The sequence below is a fragment of the Antennarius striatus genome, chromosome 20 (genome assembly GCF_040054535.1).
Source record: "Antennarius striatus isolate MH-2024 chromosome 20, ASM4005453v1, whole genome shotgun sequence".
Taxonomy (NCBI): domain Eukaryota; kingdom Metazoa; phylum Chordata; class Actinopteri; order Lophiiformes; family Antennariidae; genus Antennarius; species Antennarius striatus.
This window is the reverse complement of record NC_090795.1, coordinates 8,077,966-8,091,239: the sequence shown is the minus strand read 5'-3', so window position 1 is coordinate 8,091,239 and position 13,274 is coordinate 8,077,966. Positions and strand designations below refer to the sequence as shown.

The window sequence follows — 13,274 nt, the reverse complement described above, 5'->3', positions numbered from 1 at the left end:
TCTATCTGTATTACCTTTTCCCACACTCTTATCGACTATTTAAAATACTTTTGTGTCTCACGTAAGTCTGAAACTGACAGAACAGAGCGCACTTCCGGATGCCGTCAGCCAATAGAATGCACGTACTGTATCACGTGACTGCCTACTAAAAATCCGCGATGAGGTGGAGTTTCAAGTTTCAAGTTTATTTATTTTTATATAGCCCAGATTCACAAGCAATGTCTCAAAGGGCTTTACAATCTGCACATGGACGATATCCCTCTGACCTTTGTGCACTGCAAGCAGTGCGACCCTCGCATCGGATAAGGAACAACTCCCCCCAGAAACCCTTTTAACAGGGGAAAAAATGGATGGGAGAAACCTCAGGAAGACTGCAGAGGAGGGACCCCTCTTCCAGGAGTGGACAGACGAAGCAATAGATACCGCATGTACAGATTAACAACACAATAATAATAACAGTAACAATAACAGTAACAATAAATGTATAACAAAGGCATGCCGATCCATCCAGTAGAGCGAGTCACCACCAGCCGATGAAGCACACAGAGGTCACCGATTGCTGAGGATCCACCACTCTGAGGACAGACCAAACAGTCGCAATCGTGATATGCGAATGCATGAGGGCACACTGTATTATATCCTACATTATGTAGTAGAGAGTGGAACAAATGGGAAGGGAACATATAATTAAGCTTTGAGGTGTACCTAGACAATGGTATAGATTCAAGATTTTCATTTTTGTTTAATATTATTTTGTTATTTATCCACATTTGAAACATGACCTGTCGTACTGTGACTTTGATTGACATGGTGTCACATTTCCCAAAAATTCAAAGTTCATTCAGTGAGTGACTTTATCAATAAAGTTATCGTGATGCCCTGCCAATCAATGGCAAAGAAGGGAAGGTCATGACAACACCATCGTAGGATTTTGTGTGCTTGCCAATTGCCCTCTGAGTATGACATGTTGTTATAACATCAAAATGAACTCTGTTAAATGATTATGTTAGTGTGTCTTGACTTCATTTATTATGAGTACAATGTCATCTTAAGGACTGGCTTCGGCTGTGTCTGCTTTTCCTCCCAACAGCTATGCTGACAAGGCAGGAGTACGGTATGCTAAGGTGCTTCTGCCCTCACCCTCTGCCCATATGTTTTGTATTACGACCTAGGAGGTGCCATCCTCAGCAGCTCGGTGATGGGAGGGGATAAAGCAGGCCTCTCCGACCCAAATGACGCATGACATGGCGCTACGCCCTGGGCCTTAATTTATGGCTTCCCATGTCAGCAAAGGCTTGCTCCCCCGGGGAGCCCCACAACCATTACCTACCATGCAAGCCTTCAGTGCTCATCTGGGGTCTGAGATACACAAAAGAATACACATACTATCCACTGTAGGAATTCTGATAAGCACACATGCACACATGCCTGAGAAGTATGCAGAAATCCAATAGCTTTCCTCATAGAGGAGATGTTTGTTTAGCTGTAAAACATTCACAGTTGCTGCACTGTTTCACAAGATGTGAAGTGGTGCATATGAAGTGCTACTTCAGAGGAATTAACGTCATACCAGGCTACATCGCGTCCACTGCCAGACACACACTGCTTCTTTTATTAATCCCTCTGATGTGGGAAAGGATGTGAAATCTGGAGACAGAGTGAGGATGAGATTTTGTGGGAGGATCTGAATGCGTTTTCAGTTTAGCTGCTCAAAAATCCATGTACACATCACACAGCATTAGCAAATGGATGTATATACACTGCCAGCATTTATGCACACACAGGTGTTCTCCGCTTGCTATCCGGGAATCTTCCCGTGATCTCTTTCCAGTGTTTTGATGTGGGCAGAGGGCAAAGAAAGAATTTAGTAGAAATGAAGGCCAAGGGATGAGAGGAAGCTTGAGAGTAGATGACAGATGAAAAAAGAGAGAAACTGGAACAGATGACATTAAAAAGATCAGAGAAAGATGTGATGTGGAACGGCAGTGAAAAAAGGGTTAACAGAGGACAAGGGGACCAGGACAATGGCAGAGTTTTTCACTTCCTTGGTATCAGATATTTCTTTGTGCTTTGGGGAGGGAGCACTGTCAAGGTTTTATGTGGCCTTTTGAAAACAGAACAAGCCCTCTGCAGAACAATATATCCCGCTTCAGAACTTCTCGTACAACAGGGCACTCATTTTTCTAACTTCCCAGATCCTGTCTGTAAAACACCCAGTTTGAAATCCACTCTGGTCATTGTTTAGTCTTGTTGAAGTCCCTTAGATCATCCCCATCAACAGCCGTTCCATATCCCCTTCATGTTCTGAATCCTCCCACCTTTCAGCATCCCAGAACAGCCGTCTGACATTAATCTAACTCATTATTAAAACCTGACAATGAGGGTGTTTTTGCAGAATAAGAGGGTGAATCGTCATTGCACATTTAATCTAACAAAAGCAAGTAGTTTGGCTTATGGTCCATCCAACCCTTCTGCCAAGTGTTGTCTCAAGTACAAGAAAACATGAGAGAAGTGATTGTGAAACAGTTTTGTGGCTTGTGTATATCAATGATGGCATGATACTTCGTGGAAGTTGGCGATATTGTTTCTGTTAATGATGCAATGTTGCACCAGCATGGAAGAAATGTTGTTATTGACTGCTTGCAGCAGCCCATAAAAGATTCCAATTCTTAACTACATTATTGTCCAACCAACAACAGATCCTTTTGCCTCTGACACCACATATCGCTACACACTACTTTTCTTGGTTCATTTTTGTGTGTACTTGACCACATACATATTTTTAGTTGAGTTAAAGTTTTTGAGGATTGGTTTCTGCTGCTGTCAAAGGCAGTACGATGAATGTGTATGTAAGATAATCCAACAATGTCCTCTCACCCACCACCCGCTCCATTGTATAACACGGAGGGCCGAATGGATCCCTTAGTGACACAGAATCAAAGAAAAAAAAGGAGGCCACCACTGATGCCTTTGGCTTGGACTTCAGATTAGATGATGCTTTGAGTAGTTCAGCTGGATTGTACAAAACCACAGAACCAAACCTCTATGAGTCAGAATCTGCCAAATTCTATGACTTCACCATAAGGTTAAAGCTGATACTGCTGTCTTTTGTTTTGTTTTGTTTTGTTTTTTTCTGGCCTCCAGCAGAGCAGAAGCATAATCTGAATTGATAAAACCAGAACATTCAAACAAGGCTAACATTTCTCTTTCATCTCCTACTCTGAGGATTCAGAGATGGAGGAGAGAAAGGGAGGCAAGTATCTGAGAATGAACGATGTTCTGTTGCACTTCTCCTAATTAAAACATCCCTGAGGTCTTTGAAGCCTCCTAAAGGCCAGTGGCTGGCGTGATGGAGATCGAAGTATTGAAGCCTCCTTTCCTCTCTTGTATTCGTTTTTTCCCCCACTAAATATCTGTTTTGCTTCTCTGCTCTTTTCCCATTCGTATATTGTGTTGTCCTCTCTCCGTTATTTGAGACTTCCTGCAATTCTTTTTAGCTTCCATAGACCTTAGTAACTACTCTAGCCCAACAGCAAGAGCAGCTATTGGGGGTCTGATTTTTCATGATCACTGTGATCCACTGATCCATCAGATCTGTTGGACTGATTCCAAAGATTCCTGAGGGACTGAGTGTTCAGTTCAGTCAGCCTGCTGACAGAAGTGAAAGCCCTGTCAGACAAACCATTAAGAACCTTGCGGGCCCAGAAAAATGAGCTGCCCTTGTCACTCCACATCAGGAGCTCAGCCACGGTTGCAGATCCCCCTCAGATGCTGTCACATTCAACCACTGTTTGTCCAAGCCTTTGAACTAGAAACAGTGAGGTAGATAGATAAATGAGCCCATGTGTGAAGCTGCTGCCTGTCTTGGATTAATGGCAATTGCAGGTTTGACATCTAAAGTTTGGGTGAAGACAGGATAGATGGGGTGGGAGTGATTAGGTTGACTTTAGTAGTTGTTCTCTAGAAAATCCAAGAAGCTGAGGTACTGTAGTTTGCTCTTAAAGATATGAATGAGAAGATGAAAGATGTTGCCAGTAATCCCTTTTGATTTTTGAGTGTTATTGGATGACAATAAAATTCATTCATTCATTCACTTTCAATACCTGCCTCTGCCGCTGTGTCGGGTCTCAGGTGGCTGGAGCCTAGCCCTGCGGACTCGGGGTGTGAGGCAGGGTACACTGGGGAGACAATAAAATTCACTAATGGCTTATTATTCATTAGAATATAATTACTGTAAATTCCGGCATAGCTGCTGCTTTTTTCCACGTTTTGAAACCTGCGGCTTAAACAATGATACCGTAAATCTATAGATTTTTACGGACTAACTGCCTCCAGGGGGCGCTCTAGCAGGAAGGGCGAGAGCGAGACAGGTGCAGCAAGGAATACACTACCATAGTTTGACTCCTGTATTGATGGAAAACACACAAAGAAAACTATATGAGGCAGCTTTTAATTCAAAGGCAATCGATCTGACTGTGAAAGTAGGAAATAGAGCTGCTGCAAGTAAGCTTGGCATCAATGAATTGTTTGCGAGACGTTGGAGACACATCATCGTGTTGCAGGCACTGTTCAGAAAAAAGTGGTAATGAAAATTTAAAAAAATCTTCCTGTGCTCCATTTTTCTGTGTAAATCCTTTATTTAACGACACCTCAACACCTGTTGCCTATAGACAGGTGTCACCTGTTTTGTTTTTTTTAAATATTTTTGGTGCGGCTTATATTCAGATGTGCTCAATAGTCCTGCATTAACGGTAGGTTTTTTACAAGCTTTTTTTTTTATCTTAGTCTTACTTGCCTCCTTACACTTACCATGATTCTACATAGTTTAAAAACGGTTGCATCAACCTTAATTGTTGATTTCTTGCACCATCACAGGAGTTTGCATGTAATGTGACTTGTGGTTGATGTTGGGTTGATTATGACCTGGGCAATAGTTACAGACCGACCTTGAAAAGGCTACGGTCATCTTGAACTTTATCAATCACTGACATTTACACACACCTCACACATCAGTTGTGTCCAACTCAAGCCTGCAGTGATAGTAAAGCCTCCAGTTCCTTGTTAATCATTCTTTAAGCATCCATCTCAAATCCTCTGCTTTTCCTCTCTCATTTGTTAATGACACAGTATCCTTTCCACACATTGTCTCTCAAGCCACCTCTAACTCTCTCTTTGTTCCGTGACAGAGATGGAACACCTCCACCTTGCGTGTCACTGCCTTAGACTAAACATTCTCTGCTGGTGTTGATGCCTCAGCGTAGCAGCTACCTCTAACGATGGTGGACTTATCTCATTAGAAAAATAATGATTTCACTGGCCGCCATTCCCACAGATATGCCCAGTATTTGTCTTGGGCTCTGTTTCCTTCGCTGGGCTGCTGGGCTACCACAGCGTTCATGCCTGCCTGTCGTATATCAGCAGCGCTGTCACTGTCAATCCCCTGATTTATAGCTGTTTATCTGTAGTCACCCCCACCCTCCAACAGATGGGCTCTGACTATTTGCCCAGGAGAGGAATGGTCCCAAACCAATGAAATACAACAAACAAGAAGTAATCAGAAGAAACCCTCTTGTGATTACAATTTATTGGTCAGCAGGATAATGGAGATTGATTTTTCTATTATGTTTATCAGGTGTTACCTGATCAGATGTCCCAGATTAATGCGGCAGCCTCTTATCTTGATTAGTTTTTTCCACTTCAGTAAGTTTTGGCAATTCTGGTTATTTTGAGTTGATGTGATAGCTCCACACATATTAAAACTATTATATATATTAATACTAACTTATTATATAAAAAGAGGTCTTCATGACTTACTTTTATGAACATCGTAATTATGAAAACATTCCCTGCGCTGTTACATTCTATAGGGTTGTCACCTTAAATCTCTGCAAATATATTCAGGCTCTAAATCTCCCTGGCTGTCAGATCTTCACAGAGAAAAAAAAACACATTACCCCATAAATTGTCGGTTACAGACTGAGAGAGGCTCCATTTGATTTCTGAGTCTCTGGAGAAAGGGCTCAAGTAATAACCCAAGCGTATCAATTTTTCAAACCAGTCGCACTTTATTGTTGCAGATTTTTCAGTACCTGTATTAGTTGTTTTTTTCCTCAATGTGATGGATACAAACCAGATTTTGACCCTTTGCACCTGTTGGTCGTAAATTATGATTCCTGGTTTATGTTACTCATATTCTCAAGTTAAATACTTTGAAAATTATTTTGGGTGCAAGAGGACAGATAACGATGTATAACATCTTCCTATACGTATTGCATTCCATAGAGACACAATAATATGTGACGCAGTGTGATTTACATTTTCTCAAGATTAGACGATGATTCATGTTTTCCCTGTGTTTCCACATGAGCCTAAATACAGAAAGTATCACATGGAGACATCGCTCAGAAAAATGTCTCTGAGTCAGATATTACTGTGAGGTGAAGCTCATTCGTCAGTGCCCCGTTGATGTTACAACCAATAAGAATAAAGCACATATTGATGTTGGTGGGCTCTATAATGAGGTAAACTCAGCCAGTCATCACTTCTCACTCATCTGTTGAGCAAAGCTGTGGATTCCTTATCTCTATTCTGATTAACCGGTGATGGAGTGTAAAGAATCTGGGCAAGTTCTGACCATTTAGAACCAGATGTGTGTAAAATGATAAACTGAAGCCCACATTAGATACAATTTTTCTGTCTTTTAATGCCTTTTTTTTGGTTGTATGCATTAGATACCATCTGTAATGTTTATTTCATATTAAGTCAGTTTTTCAGTAATTTATTTATTATATTACTTGTCTATTATTTTCAATGTGTGCAGCCCACACAGCATATTTAAGAAAAGTTGTTGTCAGCATCAGAAAGTTCACTATTTTTTTCAGAGCTGCACCAAACTAGGATTTCTTCTACACGTGACACTACTACAATGATAATAGACGGTCCTTATGAAATGTGCAAACAACACAATTCATAATTAAGCTAGAGTAATTAGTTTTGGTCTATATATAATCATACATGCATCCAAATAAATTTCTTTTCATGGATCAAAAACTGAAATTTTGCCAGTTGAAAGCATGTAGTCCAAACAGTTGATTGTGTTTTTAAATGACAGTTCCTGTTCGATTGTGTGATAGGACAGTAACAGACAATAATCCTGTCAAAGGTGGAATGACTGCTATTACCTATAGTAGTTAAATATTGGTCAGTGTATGATGGAAGTGAGGCGGTGCTGTCAGTTTGGGAGATGTTCTCCACAGCCGTGTCTCTGCACCAACTAACACCACAGAGAGGGAGAGAGAGAGAGAGAGGCAACACGTCTGCAGCTAGTCTTCAGGATGGTAGAAGGATGTCTTTGAGGGTTGGACCTCCAGCCTGGTTGAAATGGGGTCTTTCCCACTTTGAGTCCATTCTTGAAAGTTTCAGGAACATTTCCTGCATGCAGTCATGTGAACGGGAGCAGGGATTGGTACTGACAGATATCTTTATTGACAGTTTGCCCACCTCAAGAGCAGCATGCCAGTTGACGTTCGTTTGATGTCCGTTTCAGGATTGCCTCTGAATGTGTAGTCTATGTTAATGTAGCTGCATGTGGATCATACTAGCAATACTTGAAAGAATTACCCAGGATTAAACCTGGATGGAGGAGGCTCTGAACACCTCTCCTCCAGAAGATGCCATTAGTGACTTCTGTTTGTGACATCAATTGTTTGGCAACCAAGGGTTTAACTTCATGGCTGCTTTGGTGTCTCACTGAAGCATTGAAAAGTCTTCGTCAAAGCCACCTCTGCCTCTAAGGTTTCATTTGTTATTTTGTTTGTGCTCCACTCTCACCTCACAGAGCATGGGTGTCAGTTTACACTACATGTCTCAACTCCCTCATATGTGGTGTATATTATGATAACAGGCTGGACCCTTCTCACCTCACCAGCAACCCATCTAGCTGGCAGAGAAAGGTGGACGATGAATGGGAAGGAAATGACATCATTACATTTTTGATTGCGATTTGACAGAAAGCACCAGAGAATTACTGAAACTGCAAAGGGTGGAGACTTGGAAATAAAAAATAGGATGTAGCTTTTCAATGGCAGTAGATTGATGGTTTGGGTTGTGAATACAGTGTATTCAAAGAAATTTCCAGTAAGTCATTACACCACTAATAATACAATTATTACATTAACACTCCTTAAGTGTCAATTAGAGTGGGATTTGAGCTTCACGGATACGATAATCCTGCTTCTTGTGTTGGGTTTATGATGATGTATTGACACTTTGGAGCCGCTATTTGTTTAGCTGGGGTCTCTGAAAATACAGATGTCACTCCAACTGACTTGGGAAAATGCAGAGCAGCCAAAACATAAAGTGGAAATGTTAACCCAATAACGCTAGATAAACAGTCAGCGGAGAGGAGCCAAAGACAACAGAGAGTGAAGGGAAAGTGTCCTGCTGGCATCAGGTTTCCCAGAGTAAGTGTTATTTGAAAAGCAGCTGAAGGGTGACACTCACTCTCCTCCCACCCAATCTTCCTCTGTCCCTCCTTCCTCCCTCACTTATTCGACCATCTGTTGTTCTCTCTCTTCTCAGGCTGCTCTAAGTGCCTTGAAACAGCTGTCTGAGCAGGGACTGGACCCAGTGGACGGCCCCATCAAGGTACGTACAACACAGATCCCTGCAAACGCTCCGTCAGATGCTCCACGGTCCTTGCTTCCTAGCTGGATGTCTAACCAGTCGGCAAGTCAGGGTGGACAGATGCTTTTCCTGTGAGGAGCCAGATGTGCGCGTGCCAATCTGGCTTTTTGTAAATCATCATCGCTGCAGGCTGGCCCATCATCAGCTTCCTCCCCACCCACAGACACATGTTCAAAATTTCTATTTTGCATTTTTCCCCTCATAGGAAACAGTTGGCATATATATTTATGTGCATTACACTTCTGACAAAGATCCGTACTCCCATACTCATGTGATGGCTATCACTGCCCGGGCTGAATTTATGACCGATAAGAAGGCTTTCGCCCTCTGTTTTGTTCCCACCACAACAAGAAAGGACAACAGCAGATAATATAGATGTGTGTGTGTGTGTGTGTGTGTGTGTGTGTGTGTGTGTGTGTGTGTGTGTGTGTGTGTGTGTGTGTGTGTGTGTGTGTGTGTGTGTGTGTGTGTGTGTGTGTGTGTGTGTGTGTGTGTGTGTGTGTGTGGTTTCATTGTAGGTGCGCCGTGGGGGGGCTTCAGGCAGGGCTGTTTTCTTGCTTCTTGCCTCCTTTAGAGCAAAAGAGGAAAGGAACAAAGAGAGGAAAGACGGCCACAACATGTAATAGCTTTGTTTACGTCAGCACAGGAGGAGGGGGTGTGGGGGGAGCACGAATGTGGTAGCAATTGCTCTTTCACCTGAGCATTTAATCATTCATTCCTTGCTCCATTTTTTCAGTCTCTGAAGCTCATTGACTCACACATGCTTTGCTCTTAACACATTTATGGTCATTTAGCCTTGGATGACTGTGGATTCGCTTTTGTTCCCCATCACACACACACAAATACAGTTTTAACTGCCCGTCTTGGTAAAGAGCACAGAACAGGAGCTGCAGCAAATTGGTAAGTGTGAAACAGATTAAGGTCAAGGACTTCTGAAGTGACTCACGCCAGTAATAATTTTAGGTTTGTCTGGAATTTTTTGTTTTACAAGAATCACTTGTTGTATATTTAAAGATGAACATATCTTGATATCTTTCCTTGGAAGATGTCGAACAAATTACCTAGAATATGACTAACAGACATCATTGGGTCCTTGGACACAATCTGCCCTTACACAGTTTTATTTGTCTTTTCAGTCCAGTGAACCATGTGGGAGGGAGGACGGACATTAAACAGACTAACTCAGGCACCACCACTCAGGTCTGCAAGGATTCATAGGCTGTCGTCTCGGAGCTGACAACCCCAAACCTCTCCTTAATCATACAAGACCCTACTACCCCTACCCTCACACCCCCTACACCACACTTACCCCCTACACCCCTACCCCCTTCCTAATCTCTCTTAACCCACAACCCAGTATCCCCACTACCCTCAGTTCCCTTACCCACCCACCCCACGATTGCCACTGTATCCTGCATAGCCTGTCAACATGCAATAGGGTGGATGTGCACCGAGAAACAACTGATTAAAACACCATTACCTGAGTCTATGTGAAGACAACGCTCTCTTTACACGTTTATTGATGATTTCAGTCAAAATTTAGAGGATATATAAATACACAAAAGACAAACTAATGAGATAAATGCATGGTACTGTATAAAAACTAAGGAAATCCAAAGTGCACTGCATAGACAACTTTCCCTTTGAATCAATGTCTGTTGGTATGGTTAAAACAAATATGTAAATCATGCCATTAAAATACAAGAGAATCATTCTTTGGGAGAAACCAACTTACATACAGTAGCTTATTTTGTTCTTGGGATTATGTTTCAGATTTTTTTTTAAATGTTTTTTATTTTGTTTTGTTTTTTGTTAATCTAACAATGCTTGAGTACTGTATTTAGAATTAACCAATGCCAGTGCTGTGAAAGTTGTAGTTGTTGTCTTCATATATAGTCACCCAGCTTACCTTGTATGCTGACATACGGGGAAAAAAAAACGTTCATCTATCTATATGGATGTGTATGACTTACAAGAGTATCATATTCCGAAAAATAAAGTTTTTCATGTGGACAAAAATGACAAAACTGGTGTTAGCAGTAATCAATGTAAGTGCTGACCACCCATGAGGGAAGGTTGGACTAACCTTTACTTACTGAAGGGTCTAACTTTCCCATTTAACATAACCCCAAAACTGACATAGCATCACTGGAGCATTACTTGACAAACGGCAGAGGCGAAGGGGCCACCAGATGTCGTACTTTTTATCTAATATAAGAAACTAGTTGCATCGCAGCAATGTTGTGCACATTGTCTAATGCCAGTAAACTTTTAACCAAACTTTTAGAATGGCTTGAACGGGTGCGACTGCACACCCAGTAAATGAATTGTCCTCTCCAGTCCAGTGATTTTGTGTCAGTGAATCTCACCCCTCTTTCCCAACACAGTTTTGTCGATCACATCTACACCCATTGTGTGTGTTGTATTGACCCACCAAGGCATCAACTGGGTGCTTTTAATGCCTGCATTTTCAAGTATATCTTTTGTGCAGAGAGAATCTGCATCTGGTTCGCAGACTGGTTTCCTTTCCCTGAAGGCCTATTAAGGAAACAATCACAGAATCACTTTGTTCACTGACACTTGAGGATGTTTCTTCTTCGCCGTGAGTGCAATTGTTAATAAGGCTATTTCTGTTACTGAAATGCAGTAAAAACACCTCAGTTCATGTGGAAAAAAAAAAGTCTTCTTGTCTTTATTTTCTCCCAACAGGTGTAAAAACAACATTTTACCCTAACATAAATTAGAATAGTTCCTATTGAATTTTGAATTACAATTACTATTACTTTTAATACTATTTCAAAGTTTTAATACTGTTTAAAAGTATTTTAATACTATTTACTATAATAATTACTGTTTGAATAAGCATAGTTTGGCTGGTATAGCTCTTCTAGTTGTCTAGTTTATCTGATTCTTGTCCATCACTCATTTTTTGTTTTTTGGGGGGTTTTTTTGGGGGTTTTTTTACAGATGACAACCACGTATAGATTGTGGTGTTGGTTTGGTTTTAGATAGATAGATAGGGAGATAGAAAAAGATAGAGAGACAGATAGATACACTTTAATGATCCCGAACTGGGAAATTCACAAAATTTAAAATTAAAATGTTAAAACTCAATGGAAACAAATTTATTACATAGTAGCACTGAGTGAAGGCAAAGTTTCCCGAATAACTTGATGACTCAGCTGGACTGATGAAGGACAGATAATGTGAAACTCATCTCATTTCTGTTGCATCATATGATCATTCTGCTTGGTTTCTACATGAAGCTCAACAGCCTCTGCAGCACTGAATCCTATCTGCAGTCTCCCATTAACAAGATGAATGAGTGAACAGGACAGCGGTGGTCTAATTCAACTTCACTGACTAATGGACTCAGCTGGCAGCTACATCTGCTAGCCATTGAACAGCGCCAAGTCTGTTCACACACATTAGCAGTAGATTTCTATTCCAGAAGCTTGTTCAAGTAGTGGCAGACCAGCTTGAGGCCGAGTTAGACCCAAGATGAATTGCCTTGTTCTGACCAGCCAATATGGGAAGTGAACCTTGCTGCCCAAAATAGAACAAAATCAATGGGGCTGTGGAGCCTGTTGGTGCCATGCGAAAGCCTGTCATTGATTTTTTTTCCCCTTTGAATTATGTCCCAATGACCCCCTTGAAGTCCTCTTAATTAGAGCTGTATTAACAGGAGGAGGCAGTAGTGACAGGAATCTTATAGATGTTCACAAATGCCCAAGCAATGATTCAAGCCAAAAATCTAATTGTTTTCTATCTTGGATCAGTCCAAGCAGTTACTGAACTGAATGCCTGTTTCATACTTCAGGCAGTTTTCACCATCAGTCTTGGAGTTGTTGGTGCTGACTGCTTCTGTATACAGAGGGATGGTACCTGTCAGTACAGTTCTCCCTCATAATAGAGCAAATCTGCTGCTGAGCAACTTTATCCAGTCCTAATTAGTCACAGCAGGACTGTTGTGCTCTGGACTGAGCCTCTGATATCTCATCGCTTCCGTGTAATGCACTGAGAATGTTGGAACAAGTGATCGGTCTGGACAATAGCTGCATTCTGATCAATTCAGCAGTGGACAGATGGGCTCTGCTATCACACTGATGGATGTGTGGAAAAGAAATGGTTATTTATGTGATTTTAAAAGTGTAACTGTCAGATAAATGAATGCCATTTTGTAATGTAAAAAACATTCCAAATAACAGGTTTGTATTATGTAATATTGCTTCAAGATATGATTCAATGGCTCAAAAGCTTAATTTTTACATGTTACAATATACAATTGAAACCTTTAAGCTCTGTATTATCAATATTCGGGCTTAAGGGTTAATTTAATGACTCATCTAAAACTGATCTGCTGGGAAGTGTCTCTGAAGAATCTGCAGCGATGAGGGAAAGTCTGAGAATGAATTAAAAGAGCTTTGAAGACAGACGGAGACATATTGAGTTTGGGCCTTCAGGCCCCGGACTCGTGACCTTGGTATTCCAAATATTTTCTCCAGGGGTAAGAACAGTGCTTTTTCATGTTTACTGGATCTAAAAGCTTGATTGTTTTGATGCGCTTTATTATTCAAGTAAAGGCAGCC

General features: G+C 41.2%; 1 protein-coding gene across 1 annotated transcript in view; it reads left to right on the top strand.

Moving 5' to 3' along the window:
* The window catches only part of stau2 (staufen double-stranded RNA binding protein 2), an 82,235-nt gene extending 70,880 nt beyond the window's left edge, over nt 1-11,355 (top strand). Inside the window, exons 14-15 of the mRNA XM_068304059.1 lie at nt 8,581-8,646; nt 9,822-11,355. Coding sequence (XP_068160160.1) covers nt 8,581-8,646; nt 9,822-9,857 — 102 coding nt within the window. The 3' untranslated portion in view covers nt 9,858-11,355. The remainder of the gene's footprint in view (nt 1-8,580; nt 8,647-9,821) is intronic.
* Nucleotides 11,356-13,274: the final 1,919 nt, after the last annotated feature.